This window comes from Pristis pectinata, chromosome 12 (genome assembly GCF_009764475.1).
Source record: "Pristis pectinata isolate sPriPec2 chromosome 12, sPriPec2.1.pri, whole genome shotgun sequence".
NCBI classification, from domain to species: domain Eukaryota; kingdom Metazoa; phylum Chordata; class Chondrichthyes; order Rhinopristiformes; family Pristidae; genus Pristis; species Pristis pectinata.
This window is the reverse complement of record NC_067416.1, coordinates 302,530-326,380: the sequence shown is the minus strand read 5'-3', so window position 1 is coordinate 326,380 and position 23,851 is coordinate 302,530. Positions and strand designations below refer to the sequence as shown.

At 43.1% G+C, this 23,851-nt stretch overlaps 1 protein-coding gene across 4 annotated transcripts in view; it reads left to right on the top strand.

The window, feature by feature from the left end:
* Positions 1-23,851, top strand: part of sh3pxd2aa (SH3 and PX domains 2Aa) — a 434,682-nt gene that overhangs the window by 233,532 nt on the left and 177,299 nt on the right. For 3 of the 4 annotated variants that reach the window (XM_052027259.1, XM_052027258.1, XM_052027260.1), the window contains one exon: positions 20,003-20,134. In XM_052027259.1, coding sequence (XP_051883219.1) covers positions 20,003-20,134 — 132 coding nt within the window. Of the gene's footprint in view, positions 1-19,611; positions 19,696-20,002; positions 20,135-23,851 lie in introns of those variants that run through there. The other variant, XM_052027261.1, reaches the window with a different exon arrangement.

The following is a 23,851-nucleotide window of genomic DNA, read 5'->3' as shown; positions in this document are numbered from 1 at the left end:
AGTATTGCCACCCCTCCTCCTCTTCTCCCCCCCTCCCTTTCCCTTTTAAAACACTGAAAACCAGGAATATTCAATATCCATTCCTGTCCTGATGTCAGCCATGTCTCTGTGATAGCCACAATATCGTAGTCCCATGTTCTTATCCAAGCTCTCAGTTCATCTCCCTTATTCCTGATGCTTCTTGCATTTAAGTAAATGCACTTTACACCATCTGCCTCACTACTTTTATAGCCTGTACTCTGCTTCTCCTTCCTCAAAGCCTCTCTACCTGTAAGATCTGACTTTTCCCCATTCCCTTCTTCCTCAGACCTATTCCTCCGGTTCCTATCTCCCTTGCAAACTAGTTTAAACCTTCCCGAACCACCCTAGCAAACCTGGCTGCAAGGATATTGGCCCCCCTCAGGTTAGGGTGTAACCCGTCCTCTCTGTACAGGTCCCACCTTCCCCTGAAGAGATCCCAATGATCCAAAAATCTAAAACCTTCCGTTCTGCACCAACTTCTCAGCCACGCATTTATTTGCCATCTCCTTGTATTCCTACCTTCACTATCACATGGCACTGGCAGCAATCCCGAGATTGCTACCCTTGAGTTCCTGTTCTTCAGCCTTCTGCCTAGCTCCCTAAACTCACTTTTCAGGACCTCATCCCTCTTCCTACTTATATCATTGGTACCAACATGAACCACGACTTCTGGCTGTTCTCCCTCCCACTCAAGAAAATATTAGGAAATATTAGAAATATTAAAATATTAGAAAATTTTAGGACAGATAAGTCCCCGGGGCCTTACAGAATATTCCCCAGGCTGCTCCGCGAGGCGAGGGAGGAGATTACTGAACCCGTAGGCTAGGATCTTCGAGTCCTCGTTGTCCACGGGAATGGTACTGGAGGATTGGAGGGTGGCAAATGATGTCCTCATATTCAAAAAAGGAAGTAGGGATAGTCCAAGGGATTATAGACCAGTGAGCCTTACATCAGTGGTGGGCAAACTGTTGGAAAAGATTCTTAGAGATAGGATCTATGGGCATTTAGAGAATCATGGTCTGATCAGGGACAGCCAGCATGGCTTTGTGAAGGGCATATCATGTCTCACAAGCCTGTGATATGGTTCTTTGAGGAGGTGACCAGGAAGATTGATGAGGGTAGTGCAGTAGATGTGGTCTACATGGATTTCAGTAAGGCATTTAACAAGGTTCCACATGGTAGGCCTCTTCAGAAGGTCAGAGGGCATGAGATCCAGGGAGGCTTGGCCGTGTGGATTCAGACTTGGCTTGCTTGTAGAAAGCAGAGGGTGGTGGTGGAGGTAGTTCATTCAGATTGGAGGGCTGTGACTAGCGGTGTCCCACAAGGATTGGTTCTGGGACCTCTTCTTTTCGTGATTTTTATTAATGACTTGGATGAGGGGGTAGAAGGGTGGGTTGGCAAGTTTGCAGATGACACAAAGGTTGGTGCTGTTGTGGATAGTGTAGAGGATTGTCAAAGATTGCAGAGGGGCTTTGATAGGATGCAGAGCTGGGCTGAGAAGTGGCAGATGGAATTCAATCCGGAGAAATGTGAGGTGGTACACTTTGGAAGGACAAACTCCAAGGCAGAGTACAAAGTTAATGGCAGGATTCTTGGTAGTATGGAGGAGCAGAGGGATCTGGGGGTCCACATCCACAGATCCCTGAAAGTTGCCTCACAGGTGGATAGGGTAGTTAAGAAAGCTTATGGGGTAAGATAAGATAAGATCTTTATTAGTCACATGTACATCGAAACACACAGTGAAATACATCTTTTGCGTCGTGATTTTGGGGGGCAGCTTGCAAGTGTCGCCACACTTCCGCTGCCAACATAACATGCCCATAACTTCCTAACCTGTACGTCTTTGGAATGTGGGAGGAAACCAGAGGACCCGGAGGAAACCCACACAGACACAGGGAGAACGTACAAACTCCGTACAGACAGTGGCCGGATTTGAACTTGGGTCTCTGGTGCTGTAAAGCATTATGCTAACCACTATGCTACCGTGCCTGCATTTAGGTGGAAAGGTGTTAGCTTTCATAAGTAGAGGGACCAAGTTTAAGAGCCGCGAGGTAATGATACAGCTCTATAAAACTCTGGTCAGACCACACTTAGAGTACTGTGTTCAGTTTTGGTCACCTCATTATAGGAAGGATGTGGAAGCATTGGAAAGGGTGCAGAGGAGATTTACCAGGATGCTGCCTGGATTAGAGAGTATGGATTATGAGGAGAGACTAAGGGAGTTAGGGCTTTACTCTTTGGAGAGAAGGAGCATGAGAGGATACATGATAGAGGTGTCTAAAATATTAAGAGAGTGGACAGCCAGCGCCTCTTTCCCAGGGCACAATGCTCAATACAAGAGGGCATGGCTTTAAAGTAATGGGTGGGAAGTTCAAGGGAGATATCAGAGGAAGGTTTTTTACCCAGAGAATGGTTGGTGCATGGAATGCGCTGCCTGGGGCGTTGGTGAAATTCAAGAGATTACTAGATAAGCATATGGAGGAATTTTAAAATAGAGGGATATGTGGGAGGAAGGGGTTAGATAGTCTTAGGCGAGGTTTAAAGGTCGGCACAACATTGTAGGCCGAAGGGCCTGTATTGTGCTATATTGTTCTACGTTCTATGTTCATATCCCACTTTAGTTAAACCTCCCCCACCATGCTTCTTCTTTTCATCCTTTCCCTAGCCTGTTTTTTTTCTCTTTTACCCATCCCCTGGTGGATCTTCCCTTCCCTCCTGCCCCGCACCTGCCTATTATTATCTTTTACCTGCATCTACCTATCACCACCCTGTGCCCGCCCCGCCTCCCCTCTTTTGTCCACAGATCAGTGCTCTGCTTTTCCCTCCTATATATTGGGCTTCCCCTTTTCCTATTTACTGTCCTGAAGAATGGTCCTGACCCGAAATGTTCACCGCCTGCTTTTATCCATGGATGCTGCCTGGCCTGCTGAGTTCCTCCAGCATCATCGTGTATTTCATTCACTTCATTATAAGAGTCTTATTTAAGTTGAAGATGGTGGTTATGGTCTTGTGGTGCTCACCCTCTAGAATTCTGTCATATTGTGGTCACTACTTCCTTGGGGATTTTTAACCACAAGATCTCTTATTAAGCCTGCTAAATCTAAATATCCTGTTCATGTATTCCCCTCTGAATACAGCAGTGCTGTGCAGATATCTGCATGGACATCTGGGATCTTCATATCTTCCCACAATTTAATGAACACTAAGGCTTTGCACAATTGATTTGAAGTTGAATCTGACCACAAACCTTGTTATGTGACCTTCAACCAAAAAGCTTGGTTTTTATGACAGTCCATACTGATCACGTTATCAAGAGAGAGGGAAGACTGGATTGTTTATGCAGGAAAATACCATTGCCCAGAAGATGCAGCCATTTTTAACAAATTTGCAATGCTGGCTGGTAAGCTCATTTTTGGAATTCATTGGAACTTTTCACATCCCTCTATCATGAGATGGTCTGTTAATTCAGAGTCTAGGGTAACCATTACCAGCAAGGTCAGTGTCCTCCTTCACAGGTGTTGCTTGTACTTTTTCATTATTGTCATCAAAAGTGCATGTTCTGGAGCAAGACCTCCAAAGATTCAGATCTAAATGGAATGTTGTTTTTCTTTCTCTGGAATATATTCTTGATCGTCATATCTCCAGTCTATCCAATCTACATTGTCCTCTCCCAATTTTCTGCATTGATCTTTATTTTTGGTGTTTGTGTTGCCAAATCGTATTGCACGTATCGTCGTCCTGTTGGACATCTCCGTGACTTTCTTCTCCTGCCATGCATAATAGTCAGTTACATTGAGGCTTCATGATTTGGATGGTCTGCAAGACAAGTTTTTCACTGTACCTCAGTACGTGTGACAATAATAAATCTACCAATTTACCAAATCATGCATTCTGTTCATACAGATCAATTCATTGTACAGTGCATTGAGGTAGTACAAGACAAAACAATAACCGAATGCTGAACAAAGTGTTACAGTTACAGAGAAAATACAGTGCAGATAGACAAAAAAGTGCAAGGCCGCAATGAGGTGGACTGTGAGGTCAAGAGTCAATCTTATCGTACTAGGGAACCATTCAATAATCTTATAACAGCGGTATAGAAGCTGTCCTTGAACCTGGTGGTATGTGATTTCAGGCATTCGTATTGGTATTGATTTATTATTGTCACTTGTACCGAGGTACAGTAAAAAGCTTGTCTTACAAACCGATTGTACAGGTCAATTCATTACACGGTGCAGTTACATTGAGTCAGTATAGAGTGCATTGATGTAGTACAGGTAAAAACAATAATAGTACAGAGTAAAGTGTCACAGCTACAGAGAAAGTGCAGTGCAATAAGGTGCAAGGTCACAACAAGGTAGATCATGAGGTCATAGTCCATCTCATTGTATAAGGGAACGGTTCAACAGTCTTATCACAGTGGCGTAGAACCTGTCCTTAAGTCTGGTGGCACGTGCCCTCAGGTTCCTGTATCTTCTACCCGATGGAAGAGGAGCGAAGAGAGAATGTTCTGGGTGGGTGGGGTCTTTGATTATGCTGGCTGCTTCACCAAGAGAACGGGAGGTAAAGCAGAGTCCAAGGAGGGGAGGCTGGTGTCCATGAAGCGCTGGGCTGTGTCCATAACTCGCTGCAGCTTCTTGCAGTCCTGGGCAGAGCAGTTGCCGTACCAAGCCGTGATACATCCAGGTAGGATGCTTTCCATGGTGTATCTGTAAAAGTTGGTGAGAGTCAAAGGGGTCAAACCAAATTTCTTTAGAGGAAGTAGAGGCGCTGGTGAGCTTTCTTGGCTGTGGCATCTACGTGATTTAATCAGGACAGGCTGTTGGTGATGTTCACACCCAGGAACTTGAAGCTCTTAACCCTCTCGACCTCAGCACCATTGATGTCGACAGGTGCATGTACACCGCCCCCTTTCCTGAAGTCAATGACCAGCTCTTTTGTTTTGTTGACATTGAGGGAAAGGTTGTTGTCACGACACCATTCCACTAAGCTCTTTATGTCCTTCCTGTACTCCAACTCATCGCTGTTTGAGATATGGCCTACAACGGTGGTATCATCTGCAAACTTGTAGATGGAGTTAGAGCAGAATCTGGCCACACAGTCATGAGCGTATAGGGAGTAGAGTAGAAGGCTGAGGACACAGCCTTGTGGGACACCAGTGTTGAGAATAATCGTGCCGGAGGTATTGCTGCCTATCCTCACTGATTGTGGTCTGTTTGTTAGAAAGTTAAGGATCCAGTTACAGAGGGAGGTGTTGAGTCCTAGGTCTCGGAGTTTGGTGACAAGCTTGCTTGGAATTATTGTATTGAAGGCAGAGCTGTAGTCAATAAACAAGAACTATTGTTGGCAATAAACAATAAACTATTGTTTATTGACTATAGGTCAATGTAACTGCACTGTGTAATGAATTGACCTGTACGATCGGTTTGTAAAACAAGCTTTTCACTGCACCTCGGTACAAGTGACAATAATAGCAAGGTATCTCTATATGCAGATGACTTGAGTACTTTATATTTCTAACCCGGAGTAATCCATCCCTGCAGTATTATCACTGCTTGCTCAGTTTAGCGTTTTTTCTGGTTATAGATTAAATCTTAATAAGAGTGAACTCTCTCCATTAAATAAGCAACCCCCAATTTATAGGCAATTACCATTTAGATTAGAAACAGACCATTTTATGTATTTTGGTGTTAAAATTATCAAGAAGCATAAGGACCTGTTTAAAGTTAACCTGTTACCTTTAATTGATCACGTTAAACAAATATTTGTGAAATGGTCCCCATTATCTCTATCATTGATAGGCCGAATTAATGCGGTTAAGATGAATATTTTACTAAAATTTCTATATCTATTTCAGGCGATTCCAACTTTCATCTCGAAATCTTTTTTGACACTATTGATTCTAAAATTCTTTCATATATATGGCAGAATAAAAACCCAAGGTTAAGTAAGAAATATTTACAAAAATTAAGAAAGGATGGTGGCATGGCTTTGCCTAACTTTAGATTATATTACTGGGCAATTAATATCAGATATTTAATTTTTTGGGCACAAGATTTAGATGTAATTCAATGTCCCAAATGGGTATACCTTGAGGATGAATCAGTGCAAGGATTTTCATTAGTTTCTATTTTAGGAGCCTCACTCCCTTTTGCACTTACTAAATTCAGTCAACATATGACTAACCCAATAGTTAAACATACAATACAAATATGGTTTCAATTCCGTAAATTCTTTAGATTGAATAAATTTAACTTGTCAAGCCCCATTCAATCTAATTTTTTCTTTCAACCATTCAGAATCGACTCAGCTTTTTCTTTATGGAAAATGAAGGGAATAACATGTTTCCTTGATTTATTCATTGATAACTGTTTTTTATCTTTTGAACAGTTGTCTAATAAATACAATTTGCCTAGATCACACTTTTTCGATACTTACAGATTAGAAATTTTTTTAAAAGTTACTATGCCTTCTTTTTCGACTTCATATAAAATTGAAATTACGACAAAAGTTTTAGGTTTTAATCCCTATCAGAAGGGCTTGATAGCAATAATTTATGATCTAATTATGAAAATACGTCCAGAGACTCTTGATAAAATTAATGAATGGGAAAGAGATCTCCAGATACTTTTACCTGCAGAGACATGGAAGAAAATTCTTCAATTAGTTAATACATCTTCAATGTGTGTCAGACACTCTTTGATACAATTTAAGGTGGTTCACAGGACCCATATGTCGAAGGACAAGCTAGCCTGTTTTTATCACCATATAAATCCTGTATGTGATAGATGTAATTCGGAGGTGGCTTCCCTGACACATATGATTTGGTCCTGTCCTCTTTTGGAAAAATATTGGAAAGACATTTTTAACATTATTTTATCTGTATTGAATATTGATTTACAACACCCAATCACTGCAATTTTTGGGCTACCAATGATGGAATCTGGCCACTTATCTGCTGCTGCTTGTCGTTAAAAGTTCCTTTAAGTTAATTAAAGTCGGTTTGGGTAATGAAGGAAGCAGCTAGGGCAGTTGTGTGCTCCGAATGCAGTATGTGGGAAGTCAGGGACAGCACACTTGTCCCTGATGACTACACCTGTAAAAGGTGCATCCAGCTGCAGCTCCTGGCAAACTGGAGCTGGAGCTGGATGATCTTCGGATCATTCGGGAGGTAGAGGCAGACATAGATAGGAGTTTCAGGGAGATAGTTACACCTAAAAGTCAAGAGGCAGGTAGCTGGGTGACTGTTAGGAAAGGGAAGGGGATTAGACAGAAGGAGCAGTGCACCCCTGTGGCCGTTCCCATCAACAATAAGTATACCGTTCTGGATACTGCTGGTGAGGAATACCTACCAGGGACAAGTTGTGGTCGAGTCTCTGGCACCGAGGCGGGACCCTCATCTCAAATAGGAGGGAGGGTAAAGAGGAGAGCAGTTGTGATAGGGGATTCAATAGTTAGGGGGACAGATAGGAGATTCTGTGGGAGAGATCGAGAATCCCAGATGGTCTGTTGCCTCCCTGGTGCCAGGGTCTGTGATATGTCAGATCGAGTCCTTGATATTCTCAGGAGGGAGGGTGAGCAGCCAGATGTCGTGGTCCATGTTGGGACCAATGATGTGGATAGGAAGAAGGAGGAGGTCCTGCAAAGAGAGTTGAGGGAATTAGGTGCAAAGTTAAAGGACAGGACCTCCAAGGTTGCAATCTCAGGATTTCTACCAGTGCCACGTGCTAGTGAGGCTAGAAATAGGAGGATCATGCAGCTAAATACGTGGCTAAGGAGTTGGTGCAGGAGGGAGGGCTTCAGGTTTCTGGATAATTGGGCTTTGTTCCAGGGAAGGTGGGATCTGTTCCGAAGGGACGGTTTACACCTGAACTGGAAGGGGACTAACATACTTGCGGGTAGGTTTGCTAGTGCTGCTCCGGTGGGTTTAAACGAGATTTGCAGGGGAAGGGGAACCAGAGTGTTAGAGAAGAAAGTGAGGAGGAAAGTGATCGTGCGAGGTCTGCAGGTATAGACAGAAATCAAAGGTTTGTACATGATAGTAATGTTCTCAGGTGCATCTACTTCAATGCAAGGAGTATTGTAGGTCAGGCGGATGAGCTTAGGGCGTGGATTGGCACGTGGGATTACGATGTTATTGCTATTAGTGAGACATGGTTGCAGGAAGGGCAGGACTGGCAGCTTAATGTTCCAGGGTTCCGTTGTTTCAGACGTGATAGAGGGGGAGGGATGAAAGAGGGAGGAGTGGCAATACTGGTCAGGGAACAGATCACGGCTGTGCTTAGACAGGACAGCCCGGAGGGCTCGTCTACAGAGGCCATATGGGTGGAGCTGAGGAACAGGAGAGGTGTGGCCACACTAATAGGGTTGTATTATAGGCCGCCCAATAGTCAGAGAGAATTGGAGGAACAAATCTGTAGGGAGATAGCAGACCGATGTAAGAAACAGCAAGTTGTAATAGTAGGGGATTTTAACTTTCCACGTATTGACTGCGACTCCCACACTGTGAAAGGGCTGGATGGCTTGTAATTTGTCAAATGTGTTCAGGAAAGTTTTCTGAATCAATATATAGAGTTCCCAACGAGAGAGAATGCAATACTTGATCTCCTATTAGGGAACCGGGCGAGTCAGGTGACAGGAGTATGTGTAGGTGAGCATTTTGGGTCCAGTGACCATAATGCAATTAGTTTCAAGTTAATTATGCATGAGGATTGGTCTGGTCCTCGAGTGGAGGTTCTAAATTGGAGAAAGTCCAATTTTGTGGAAATGAGAAAGGATCTAGGTAGGGTGGATTGGGAAAGCTCAGTAAATGGAAAGCGTTCAAAGACGAAATTTTGAGAGTGCAGAGTTTGTATGTTCCTGTCAGGATTAAAGGCAAAGTTAACAAGCATAGGGAACCTTGGTTTTCAAGGGATATTGGTTCTCTGGTTAAGAAAAAGAGAGAGGTGTATAGCAGGTATAGGCAACTAGGAACGGACGAGGTACTTGAAGAGTACAGGAAATGTAAGAAAATACTAAAGAAGGAAATCAGGAAGGCAAAAAGAAGACATGAGGCTGCTTTGGCAGATAATGTGAAGGTAAACCCAAAGGGTTTCTACGGGTATATTAAGAGCAAAAGGATAGTAAGAGACAGAATTGGTCTCCTAGAGGATCAGAGTGGTCATATATGTGTGGAGCCTCAGGAGATGGGGGAGCTCTTAAACAGTTTTTTTGCATCAGTATTTACTCAGGAAACTGGCATCATGGATATGGAAGGAAGGGAAACAAGCACGAGTGTCATGGAACATATAGAGATTAAAGAGGAGGAGATACTTGATGCTTTACAGCAAATAAAGGTAGATAAATCCCCTGGGCCTGACAAAATATTTCCTCGGACCTTGAGAGAGACTAGTTGAGAGAGAAATTGCAGGGGCCCTGGCAGATTTATTTAAAATGTCTTAGCCACGGGTGAGGTGCCAGAGGACTGGAGGATAGCTCATGTTGTTCAATTGTTTATGAAAGGCTCGAAGAGTAAACCAGGTACTTACAGGTCAGTGAGCCTGACATCAGTAGTGGGTAAATTATTGGAAGGTGTTCTGAGAGATAGGACATAAGTATTTGGACAGCCAAGGGTTGATTAACGATAGTCAGCATGGCTTTGTGTGTGGTAGATCGTGTTTAACGAATCTTGTGGAGTTTTTTGAGGAGGTCACTAAGAAAGTAGATGAAGGTAGGGCTGTGGATGTTGTCTACATAGACTCTAGTAAGGCCTTTGACAAGGTCCCACATGGGAGATTAGTTCAGAAGGTTCAGTCAATGGGTATCCATGGAAAGGTTGTAAACTGGATTCGAAATTGGCTGAGTGGGAGAAGACAGAGAGTGGTTGTGGATGGTTGTTTCTCACATTGGAGGCCTGTGACTAGTGGTGTGCTTCAGGGATCTGTGTTGGGGCCATTGTTGTTTGTTGTATATAGCAATGATCTAGACGATAATGTGGTAAACTGGATTAGTAAATTTGCGGATGACACTAAGATTGGAGGTGCAGTGGACAGTGAGGAAGGCTTTCAAAGCTTGCAGAGGGATCTGGACCAAATGGAAAAATGGTCCAGAAAATGGCAGATGGAATTTGATGCAGACAAGTCTGAGGTGTCGCGTTTTGGAAGGACAAATCAAGGTAGGACATACACAGTAAATGGTAGGGCATTGAGGAGTGCGGAGGAACAAAGGGATCTGGGAGTTCAGATACATAATTCCTTGAAAGTAGAGTCACAGATAGCCAGGGTTGTAAAAAAGGCTTTTGGCATCCTGGCATTTATAAATCAAAGTATTGAGTATAGGAGTTGGAATGTTTTGGTGAGGTTGTATAAGTCATTGGTGAGACCAAATTTGGAATATTGTGTGCAGTTCTGGTCGCCGAACTACAGGAAGGATGTCAGTAAGATTGAAAGTGTGCAGAGGAGATTTACTGGAATGTTGCCGGGTCTTCAGGAGTTGGGTCACAGGGAAAGATTGAGCATGTTAGGACTTTATTCCTTGGAGCGGAGAAGAATGAGGGAGATATGATAGAGGTTTACAAAATGATGAGGGGCATAGACAGAGTTAATGCAAGTAGGCTCTTTCCACCTGGATTAGGAGAGATAAGTACGAGAGGACATGGCTTTAGGGTGAAAGGGGAAAGGTTTAGGGGGAACATTAGAGAGGACTTCTTCACTCAGAGTGGTGGGAGTGTGGAATGGGCTGCCATCTGATGTGGTAAATGCGGGCTCGCTCTTAACTTTGAAGAGTAAATTGGATAGATACATGGACGAGAGAGGTCTGGAGGGATATGGGCTGGGGGCAGGTAAATGGGACTAGCAGAATAATGTTTCGGCACAGACTAGAACGGTCGAATGGCCTGTTTTCTGTGCTGTAGTTTTCTATGGTTCTATGGTATGATTGCCTTTGTTACGTTAACGGCCAAGCGATCCATTTTGTTTAAATGGAAGGATCTAATACCTCCCACTACTTTTCAATAGTTTTCTCAAACTATATCATGTTTAAAATTAGAAAAAATTAAGAGTGGCACTGTCGATTCTTTGCTTAAATTTGAGTAAGTTTGGAGTCCATTCATTCAATATCTTCATATGATATAGATCCTTTTTCAATAATCTTTGAACTTAGAGGAGCGGAGTTGACGACATAATAATGCTGCTTGTTCATCGAGAAATATCAGTCCATTTTTATTTTCTTTTGAAATTTTTTTTTAGTTTGTTTTGTTTTATTACTTATAACTTTTTTCGATTTGTTTTTTTTTAATACAATAAATCTTTGTCTTTCTCTTATTCGTTTACTAAGAAACCGTGGGGCCTAGAATATATTTTTTATTCTTTATGACTATATATGTGATGATTGTCCTCCCGATCTCTTTGTATTACGTGTATAATTACCGATGTTATATGTATTAATCTGTATTAATTTGAAAATTAATAAAAAGATTGAAAATAGAATTATTGTATTGAAAGCAGAGCAATAGTCAATAAACAATAGTCTAACGTATGTGTCTTTACTGTCCAGATGCTCCAGAGCTGAGTGTAGGGCCAGGGAGATGGCATCCGCTGTAGACCTGTTTCGCCGATAGGCGAATTGCAATAGGTCCAGGTTGTCTGGTAGGCTGGAGTTAATGCGTGCCATGACCAACCTCTCAAAGCACTTCACGGTGGTTACAGATCTTCTGCCCAAAGGGAGATGGGAGAAGAGATAATGTCCGGGATTGGTGGAGTCTTTGATTATGCTGGCTGCTTTACTGAGGCAGCGAGAAGTATAGACAGAATCCATGGAGGGGAGGCTGGTTTCTGTGATGTGCTGAGCTGTGTCCAATAACTCTCTGCAGTCTCTTGCGGTCATGGGCAGAGCAGTTGCCATACCATGTCATGATGCATCCAGATAAGATGCTTTCTATGGTGCGTCGATAAAAATGGTTCGGGCCTTTTAGCCTCCCGAGGAAGTAGAGGCGCTGCTGAGCTTTCTCGGCCGTGGCATCTACGTAGCTGGACCAGGACAGGCTATTGGTGATGTTCACTCCTGGGAACTTGAAACTCTCAACCCTTTCAGCACTATTGATGTAGATAGGCGCATGTGTACTACCATCTTCCTGAAGTCAATGACCAGCTCTTTTGTTTTGCTGACACTGAGGGAAAGGTTGTTTTCATGACACCATGTCACTAGGCTCTCTATCTCCTTCCTGTACTCTGACTCATCGTTATTTGAGATACAGCCCACTACGGTGGTATCATCTGCAAACTTGCAGATGGGGTTAGAGTGGAATCTGGCCACACAATCATGAGTATGGTCTTATGGAGGTGATATTATTAGAGGTGTATAAAATCATGAGGGGCATACTTAGGTGAATGCACTCAGTCTTTTTCCCAGGTTGGGGAATGAACAACTAGAGGGCATAGGTTTACGGTGAGAGGTGAAAGATTTAATACGAACTTGAGGAGCAAATTTTTTGCAAAGAGGTGATAAATTACATCCTTTCCTGGGGATTTATCCACCTTTAAGCCCACCAAAGCATTGATTGCCTCTGCTTTATTTATGGAGCCCCGCACAAGACTTTCATCAACCCATTCCTGTCCTGTAAACATGAAAATTACAGTTTGTTCATCTATTCTCCGGTAAAGTTCTGATTAACATCTGTCTCTTATGTTCCCATTTGTTATCATGTATTTGTATAGGGGCTCGCCAGGTTACAGATGACCTGATTTATAGAAATCCAACATTAAGCACATTCTCCCATATATTTTTGAAGCTTTTTTTAATTATACATAGATTTGTGCGTTCATTAATGACTGGATATAGTTTATATTCCATTAGTTTAATTATGGTAGTGTTGGGGTAAATATCTGATGGAATGAAAGAATTATAGCAAGTGTACGTAGAACGATATGTTAGGGCTCGTGATAGAAAACTGACATTTCTGACTATGGAGAAATCAGGTTATGGATATTTCTCAGGAACAGAACCCTTACGTAACCCGGGGACTGCCTGTATATTGGTGTGATTAAACTGGTGTGGAGCTGGCAGCTTGTGACGAGAAGCTCCCACAGTTATGTAGGGGAACTCGGGAATAGTTGATCAAATTACTTTGGATTTAAGGTGCATTGGAATGAGGGAAGGTGTTTGTTCTTGGGTGTATTTATGTGAAGGTTGAACTCAACGTCTGGGGAAGGTATGATCTGTACGAAAGGGATGGGTTACACCTGAACTGGAGGGGGACCAATATCCTTGCGGATAGGTTTGCTAGAGTTGTTGTGGAGGATTTAAACTAGTTTGGCAGGGGGATGGGAACCCAAGTGATAGGTCAGAGGATGGGGCAGGTAGTGTACAGGTTGATGCAGCGCATAGAAAGACTGTGAGGAAGGATAGGCAGTTGATATGGCAAAATTGCAGTCAGTTGGATTCTTGTCTATTTTAATGCAAGAAGTATCAGGAACAAGGGTGATGAACTTAGAGCATGGGTCAGTACGTGGAACTATGATGTTGTGGCCGTTACAGAGACTTGGCTGTCACAAGGGCAGGAATGGCTGCTGGATGTTCTGGAGTTTAGATGTTTCAAAAGAGGTGGTGGGTGGCATTGCTAATCAGGGATTGTATCACAGCTGCAGAAAGGGAAGATGTCCTGGAGGGATCATTTACTGAGTCAGTGTGGGTGGAGGTCAGAAATAGGAAGGGGGCAATCACTTTATCGTGAGTATTCTATAGACCCCCCAGTAGCAACAGAGACACTGAGGAACAGATTGGGAGTTTGGTGTGTCCAGGAAGGATTCCTGACACATTATGAGGAGAGGCCATACTGGACCTGGTACTAGGCAATGAGCCTATCAGGTTTCAGATCCCTCGGAGACAGTGACCATAACTGCCTGACCATTACCCTTGCCTTGGAGAGTGATCACAAGACAAAGGAGCAGAAGTAGGCCATTCGGCCCATCAAGTATGATCCATGAGCTAAACTAAAAACTATTCCTATCTAGCCCCAAATTCTGGCCTTATCCACATATCCCTTGATACCATGACTAATTAGATACCAATCTATCTCCTCCTTAAACACCCTCAATGATTGGGCCTCCACAGCTGTACGTGGCAAAGAATTCCATAATTTCACTACCCTCTGGCTCAAGAGATTTCTCCTCATTTCTGTTCTAAACCGGTACCCTCTAATTCTAAGATTGTGCTCTCTAGTCCTGGACTCATCCACCAAGGGAAACAGCTTAACCACATCTACTCTGTCTAGTCCTTTCAACATTCTAAATGTTTCTGTGAGGTCCCATCTCATTCTCCTGTACGCCAGTGAGTACAGTCCAAGAGCCGACAAACGCTCATCATAAGTAAGCCCTTTCATTCCAGGAATCATCCTTGTAAATCTCTTCTGAACCCTCTCCAACATCAGTACATCCTTCCTAAGATATGGGGCCCAAAACTGGACACAGTATTCCAAATGAGGCCTCACCAGTGCTCCATAGAGCCTCATCAACACTTCCCTACTTTTATACACTATAGCTCTCGAAATGAATGCCAACACAGCATTCACTTTCTTTACCGCCGATCCGACCTGGTGGTTAACCTTTAGGGTATCCTGCACGAGTACCCCCAAGTCCCTTTGTACTTCTGTACTTTGAATTTTCTCCCCTTCTAGATAATAATCTGCCCGTTTATTTCTTTTTCCAAAGTGTACAACGGCACATTTCTCAACATTGAATCTCATCTGCCATTTCTTTGCCCATTCACCTAAACTATCGAAGTCTCTCTGCAACCTTCCTGTTTCTTCAATATTCCCTACTCCTCCACCTATCTTGGTGTCATCTGCAAACTTAGCCACAAAACCATCTAGTCCATCATCCAAATCATTAATGTACAAAGTAAAAAGAAGCGGGCCCAACACCGACCCCTGCGGAACACCACTAGTAACCGGTAGCCAACCAGAACAGGATCCCTTTATTCCCACCCTTTGCTTTCTGCCTACCGGCCAATGCTCCACCCATTCTAATATCCTACCTGTAATTCCATGAGCTCTCATCTTATTAATCAGCCTCTTGTGCGGCACCTTGTCGAAAGCCTTTTGAAAGTCTAAATACACAGCATCTACAACCTCTCCCTTATCCACCCTACCTGAGATTTCCTCGAAAAACTCCAAGAGGTTGGTGAAGCAGGATCTTCCCTTCACGAAACCCATGCTGGCTTGGACCTATCTTGCCTTGCACCTCTAGGTATTCCATAACCTCATCCTTGAGGATCGATTCCAATATCTTTCCCACCACCGATGTCAGACTAATAGGTCTGTAATTTCCTTTATGCTGCCTCCCACCTTTCTTATACAGTGGAACTACATTTGCGACCCTCCAGTCCTCTGGAACCATGCCGGAGTCTATTGATTCCTGGAAAATTATCACCAATGCCTCCGCAATCTCTAAAGCCACTTCCTTCAGAACCCAAGGGTGCATCTCATCTGGTCAGGGAGACTTATCTGTTTTTAGTCCATTTAGCTCCCCTAGCACCTTCTCTCTGGTGATCTTGACTGAACTCAGTTCTATCCCCTGAGACCCCTGACTGTCAGGTATCTTACTGTTATGCTCCACAGTGAAGACCGATGCAAAATACTCGTTTAGTTCCTCTGCCATCTCTCTGTTATCCATTATAATCTCTCCTGCACCGTTTTCAATTGGTCCTATATCAACCCTTGTCTCTCTTTTACTCTTCATATATTTAAAAAAAACTCTTAGTATCGTTTTGAATGTTATCTGCCAACTTCCTTTCATAATTCATCTTTTCTTTCCTAATGACCTTCTTAGTTTCTTTCTGTAAGTTTTTAAAAAGTTTCCCAGTCTTTTGCTTTCCCACTAATTTTTGCTTCTTTGTATGCCCTCCCTTGTTTTATTTTAGCCTTCACCTCTCTCGTTATCCACAATTGTGCCATTTTTCCATTCGTAATCTTTTTTCTTGGAATATATCTATCCTGCATTTTCCTTATTTCTTGTAGAAATTCCATTCATTTCCGCTCTGCCGTCCCTCCAACTAGCTTACTCTTCCAATCAATTTGGGCCAGTTCCTCTCATGCCACTGTAATTTCCTTTGTTCCACTGAAATATTGACACATCTGATATCAGCTTCTCCTTTTCAAATTTGAAACTGAACTCAACCATATTGTGATCGCTGGTTCCTAATGGTTCCTTTACATTTAGTTCCCTAATCACCTCAGGTTCATTACACAGCGCCCAATCCAAAACAGCCGATCCCCTGGTGGCCTCATCAAGTTGCTCCAAAAAGCCATCCTGTAGACACTCCACAAACTCGCTCTCCTGAGATCTACTGCCTTCCTCGCTTTCCCAATCTACCTTCAGTTAAAATCCCCCATAATTATCTTGACATTGTCCCCCGACATGCCTTTTCTATTTCTAGCTGTAACTTACAGTCCACATCCCGGCTGCTGTTAGGGGGCCTATATATAACTGCTATTATTGTCCTTTTACCCTTGCCATTTCTTAGCTCCACCCATAAGGATTCCACTCCTTCTGACCCTATGTCTCTTCTCTCTATTGATTTTATATCATTACTAACCATTAGGGCCACACCACCCCCTCTGCCTACCCGCCTATCTTTCCTATACGCTGTGTACCCCTAGACATTCAGTTCCCAATCACATCCGTCAGTAAGCCATGACTCAGTGATTGCCACAATGTCATTTTTTTTTCATCTGTAGCTGTGCCACTAGGTCATCCACTTTATTCCTAATGCTACGTGCATTTAAATATAGTACATTTAGACCAGTATCTGCTCCCGATTTTTCTGTATCTCTGTCATTCAGCAAATTATCCTGTCTTTTCACCTGCCCGTCCTTCTTACCATCTTCACTGCACACTGTCTTGGACTTGTTCCTGTATACCTCTTCCTCTATCCTAATGTTCTTGTTTCCTTCCCCCTGCCAAATTAGTTTAATTGTGGATAGGAGCAGATGGTATGGGAAAGTATTTAATTGGGGAGGAGGAATTATGATGCTATTAGGCAGGAACTTGGGAGTGTAAATTGGGAACAGATGTTCTCGGGGAATTGCACAACAGAAATGTGGAGGTTGTTTAGGGAGTATTTGCATGGGGTTCTGGATAGGCTTGTCCCATTGAGGCAGTAAAAGTATAGAAGGGTGAAGGAACCATGGTTGACAAGAGATGCGGAATATCTAGTGAAGAGGAAGAAAGAAGCTTACTTAAGGTTTAGGAAGCAAGGATCAGACAGTCACAAGGTAGCCAGGAAGGAGCTTAAGAATGGACTTAGGAGAGTTAGAAGGGGGAATGAGAAGGCCTTGGACAAAATGATTAAGGAAAATACTAGAGTGAAGGTAGGACTGATTCGGGATAGAGGAGGAAACGTGTGTCTGGAGTTGAAGGAGTTGGGGGAGGTCCTTAATGAATACTTTGCTTCAGTATTCACCTATGAGAGAGACCTTGAACGTAAAACAGGCTGATAAGCTAGAACATGTCGATGTTTAGAAGGAGGATGTGTTGGAACTTTTTAAAAACATTAGGATAGATAGGTCCCTGGGGACGGATGAGATATATCCCAGGATACTACAGGAAGCGAGGGAAGAGATTTCTGAGCCCATGGCGATGATCTTTGCATCCTCACTGTCCACAGGAGTAGTGCCAGATGATTGGAGGGTGGCAAATGTTATTCCATTGTTCAAGAAAGGGAATAGGGATAACTCTGGGAATTATAGACAAGTGAGTCTTACTTCAGTGGTGGGCAAATTACTGGAGAAGATTCTTAGAGGCAGGATTTATGAGCATTTGGAGAAGCGTAGTCTGATTAGGGGTAGACAGCATAGCTTTGTGAGGGGCAGGTCATTCCTCATGGGCCTGATTGAATTCTTTGAGGATGTGACAAAACACATTGATGAGGGTAGAGCAGTGAATGTGACGCATATAGACTTTAGTAAGGCATTTGATAAGGTTCACCATGATAGGCTCATTCAGAAGGTCGGGAGGCATGGGACCCAGGGAAACTTGGCTGTGTGAATTTGGAATTGGCTTGCCCATAGAAGGCAGAGGGTAGTTGTAGATGCTGTGTATTCTACCTGGAGGTTGGTGACCAGTGGTGTTCCGCAGGTATCTGTTCTGGGACTCTTGCTGTTTGTGATTTTTACAAATGACTTGGATGAGGAAGTGGAAGGGTGGGTTAGTAAATTTGCAGATGACACGAAGGTTGGTGGTGGTGTGGATAGTGTGGAAGGTTGTCAAGGGTTACAACGGAACATTGATAGGATGCAAAGCCGGGCTGAGAAGTGCTAGATGGAGTTCAACCCGGTAAAGTGTGAAGTGATTCACTTTGGAAGGTTGAATTTGAAGGCAGAATACAGGGTTAGTGGCAGGATTCTTAGCAGTGTGGAGAAACAGAGGGATCTTATGGTCCAAGTCCATAGATCCCTCAAAGTTGCTGTGCACTTTGATAGGGTTGTTAAGAAGGCGTATGGCATGTTAGCCTTCATTGGTCGGGGGATTGAGTTCAAGAGCCGTGAGGTAATGTTACAGCTCTATAAAACCCTGGTTAGACTTAGAATATTGTGTTCAGTTCTGGTTGCCTCACTATAGGAAGGCTGTGGAAGCTTTAGAAAGGGTGCAGAGGAGATTTACCAGGATGCTACCTGGATTGGAGAGCATGTCTTATGAGGATAGCAAGCTATTCTCTTTTGACCTGATGGAGTTGTACAAGATGATAAGAGGCATAAATCGAGTGGACAGCCAGAGACTTTTTCCCAGGGTGGAAGTGGTGAACAAGAGGGGGCATAATTTTTAGGTGATTGGAGGAAAGTACAGGGAGGATATCAGATGTTGAATTTTTTTTACACAGAGAGCGGTGGGTGCCTGGAACATGCTGCCAGGGGTGCTGGTAGAGGCAGATACATTAGGGACATTTGAGAGACTCTTAGGCACACGGATGATAGAAAAATTGGGGGGTATGTGGGAGGGAATGGTTAGATTGATCTTAGAGTAGGTTAAAATGTCGGCACAACATCATGGGCCGAAGGGCCTATATTGTGCTGTAATGTTCTCTGTTATATGTTCTATGGCTGGAAGCTGTGGGCTGGGCCTGCTTTCTCTTGCCTTTGTTCTTTAGTAATGTAACTTTATACAGAGGTTGGTCTGCATGCTCTGAAGTTGTCAGTAAAAAAGGGCAAATATGATGAGAGTGGAATGAATTCTGGCAGTAATTGATATTCAGTCAGGAGACAATAAATACTTTCTAACAGCTTCCAGGAAAAGCCTACGTACACAGCCCAGTAACACTGAAAGTACCTCGCGAATCACATGAGGCCAAATTTGTCAACTTTTGGAGGAGGTGGACTAGACTGTTGATACTGTATGAAACCAGACTCCATTCTAATTCAAATCGTTGTGTAATGACTTTGTGGAATTGAATAAGAAAACAGTTAATCAGATAACAGAGCTGGGAAATGCAGTTTTACAGTGTCTGACTGTTATGTAAACAGCTTGCCCTCCCTGGACCGTCCCACTCATGTGTTTCTATTTAAGGCTTTAGGAGCTGCCGATTACCATTGGTGTTCTCATCCCCCACACTGCCTCTTGTCTCTCCTTGGCAGAGAAAGACGGGACGGGCTGTTTATTATTTTTAACTGTCTCTGTAGCGGCTGCTGGCATTCTCTCTGATTATGTGTGTGAGATGAAATTGAGAATTGTGGATATTTTGAATCCTATGCTGACATCTCTTTTGGGACTAAAACTCCAAGGAGCTTAAATTAAACACGAACATGAAGATTCGAATGTTACGCGGTGAAGCTGGAGGGGGTGGAAGGAAGATTCTATATGGCCAGATCTTTAGGAATATTCTGTACACTGAGTTTGAGTTCTGATTGGCTGAAGGGTGCTAAAGATTTGGCCTATCGTAAGTGGAATAGTCTGTCGCTTGCAAGGAGCCATGGCTGCGAGTTGGCTGACAGCTTGCTTTTTCCCTACTCCAGGTTCGGAGGCTGTCTCGGAGCCCATGGTTCTGGATCAGTATATGGTGGTCGCCAACTATGAGAAGCAGGAGAACTCTGAGATTAGCCTGAAAGCAGGGGAAGTAGTGGATGTTATTGAAAAAAGTGAAAGTGGTAAGTAAGAGAAATAACTTTTTAAAATCTTCTCTCTCTCTTCTCTTCTCTCTCCTCTGTCTCTCTCTCTCTGTCTCTCTCTGTCTCTCTCTCTGTCTCTCTCTGTCTCTGTCTGTCTGTCTGTCTGTCTGTCTGTCTGTCTGTCTCTCTCTCTCTCTCTCTCTCTCTCTCTCTCTCTCTCTCTCGGACCCAGCACTGTACATTACTTCCATCTGTGTCTGCCTTTGGCTGAGTGTCAGGAGCTCCCTGTTGCTTTGGGCTCCAGGCCAAGATCTGCCTCTCTCTGCAGGAATGTCTGCAAAATTCTCTCTTAATTAACGATGTAAAATTGCTGTAAACATAGTCAATGTCACAATGCTACTATCAGACTGTAACCAGTCCCTGATAATCTGCTTCCATGAAATGCAAAGTTATTTGTTTCCCTCCCAGTCCCTGCCCTATAAACATGAAGATTACAGTTTGGAATTGATCTGCTCTTTTCCTGAAAGTTCCTCTTAACATCTGTCTCTTTTTTTTCCCCATTTGTTATTCTGTATTTGTATATTGGAGCGATAAAACCCGAGTGGAAGTGGCGGCATGTGACTTCAAGCTGCTGTTACTGTGCTGTTTAATGAAATATTTGTCGATGTGGAGTGCTTGGCTGTTGTATTACTGTCAGTGTTGTCTTCAGTGCTTGAATAGAGGAGGCCTTACAGCTTGTGTGCTGCATTGTGTCAGTGTGCAAGCTGTTTGTAACAGAATCAGGCTGTATCAGTGATGTCTATTCTCCCTTGTTCTTTACACAAGGCACTTTCCAAGAATGTGAAATTTACTTTACATTTCCAATGTCCAAATGACCAATTCTATCTGTACATAAAGGAACTGGGTAATCCAATACTGCATTTGAAGTAATCATGTAATCTCACTGTATATGTAACTTTATAATCGAGCAAAGTGTATATTGGAACTGGATAATCCAGCGCAGTATGAATGGAAACTGAGTAACTTATTACAGCATGTGAAGTAATTCCACAGTGTGTACAGTAACCGTGTAATCGAGTACGATATGTGAAGTAAATGGGTAGTCACAGTCTGAAATAACTACACAATGTAGTATCGTAGCTGGCTAATGTAGCACATTGGGTGCTGTAACTGGATAATTCCAGTTTGTACAGTAACCACATCATCCAGAACATTACATTGGTTACCCAACACAGCTTCTCAAATATTGAAAATCAAAAAACTACAGGTGCTAGAAATCCAAAACAAAGCAGAAAGTGCTGGACAGATGGCATCTATGGAAAAAGAAACAGAGTTAAAATTTCAAGTTGATGGCCTTCATCAGAACTGAAAGGCCATCATTCTGAAATGTTCCATCTCTGTCTCTTTCTGTCTCTCTCTGTCTCTTCCACCCCCATATACAGCTGTATACAGTAACGGGGGATCCCACAGTGTCTACAGTAACAGGAGATCCTGCAGTGTCTACAGTAACGGGAGATCCCACAGTGTATACAGTAATGGTACACAATACACAGTATACAGTATATAGTGGGCGGCACGGTAGTGTTGCGGTTAACGTAATGCTATTACCACGCCAGCGACCCAGGTTCAATTCTGGCCACTGTCTGTAAGGAGTTTGTACTCCGATTTCCTCCCACATTGCAAAGACGTACGGCTTAGGAGCTGTGGGCATGGTATGTTGGCGCCAGAAGCGTGGCGACACTTGCAGGCTGCCCCCAGAACATTCTACGCAAAGGTGCATTTCACTGTGTGTTTCAATGTATATGTGACTAATAAAGAAATCTTAACGGGAGATCCCACAGTGTCTACAATAACAGGAGGTCCCACAGTGTCTACAGTAATGGGAGATCCCACAGTGTCTACAATAACAGGAGATCCCACAGTGTATACAGTAGCAGGAGGTCCCACAGTGTATACAGTAACGGGAGGTCCCACAGTGTATACAGTAACAGGAGATCCCACTGTGTATGCAGTAACAGGTGGTCCCACAGTTATTACAGTAGAGGTCCCCCAGCGTATACAGTAATGGGAGATTCCACAGTTATTACTGTACCAGAGGTCCCACAGTTATTACAGTAATGGGAGATCCCACAGTGTATATAATAACAGGAGATCCCACAGTGTATACAGTAACTGTGTGATCCTACAGTGTATACAGTAACTGAATGTCTTTTGAGAAAAGGAAATAAGAAATACAACCAGGAATAGGCCATTCAGCCCCTTCAACCTGATCCACTATCCTAAAATGTTGTGGCTAACTTTTTTTTATTTCAGCGCCACTTTCCTGTGCTAATGCAATGCCTCTTTATTCCCTTAATATCCAAAAATCCAGATTGAGTACTGAGCACAGTTCTGGTCACCACATTACAGGAGAGATGTGAATACATTGCAGAGGAGATTTAAGAGAATGTTGCCAGGATTTTAAAATTTTAGCTGTGACGAAAGATTGGAATGCTGGGCTTGTTTTCTTTGGAGCGGATGAGGCTGAGGGGTGATGTAATTTGGGTGTATAAACATGAAGGACCTGGAAGGAGTAAATAAGAAGATCTACTTCCCCTAACAGAGAGGGTCAGGCATAGATTTAAATTAATTGGTAAAACTATTGGAGAGGAGATGAGGGCATTTAATGCCAGAGCATGGTAGAGGTCTGAAACTTGCTGGCTGAAATGGTGAAAGGGGAAGAAAACCTTATCACATTAAAAAGTTATTAGGATGTGCACTGAAAGTGCTGTGACCTGCAGGGCTATGGACCAAGTGCTTGTAGGTGGGATTAAGTTGGGTAGCTCTCTTTGAACTGCTCTTCCACCATCCTTGGGTTAGAGGATTACAAAGATTAACTCCCCTCTGAGTGATGAAACTTCTCATTTCTGCCCTGAATAGCTGATTCCTTATTTTGAGCTTGTGACTATTAGTTCTGGACATACTAACCAAGGGAGACATCATCCCTGCATCCACTTTGTCTAACTCCTTAACAAATTTTTATGTTTCAATTGATCACTTCTGATTTTTTCTAAACTCAAGAAAGAGGCCCAGTCTTCATAAACTGTCTTGAAATACAATGACCAGATTCCGGGAATTAATCTGATTGATTGTAGATCCTTCCTTAGAGAGACCAGGCAAGGCAAAGAATGATATGGTCCTAATATGGGCAAATGGGATTAGTGTAGATGGGCAAAGAGGTTGGCATGGCTGTGGTGGGCTGAAGGGCCAGTTTCTGTGCGATATGACTCTATGGCTTTATGACTACACATTATTCCAGATACAGTTTCACGTTTATTCCTACTCCCTGTTTGTTGTGCATTAACAAATCCTTAATCTACACCAATATATTAATCAAAGTTTTGCTTTTAGAGGTTAGAGAAATCCTGCACCTTCTGCTTCCTACCATTAAGTCAATTATGAATCTAGCTCTCCCTGGATCCCTTGTGATTTAACCTTCCAGACTTAGCCTATCATGTGGGACCTTGTCAAAAGACTTGCTAAAGTCCATGCACACACCGTCTGCCACCCTGCTCTCATCTATCCTCTTAGTTACTTACTAGAAGCTCGCATAGGTGTATTTGTTTTTGCAGCCAGATGTTAGGTTAGCAAACAACATGTCCTGTCCATTCCTGCCAACCCACAATAACTTTTCACCCTGCTCTTCATGAATCTACCTATTATCCACTTGGGTAGCCTACAACCCAATGGCATGAAAATTTTCTGATTTCAGGTAAA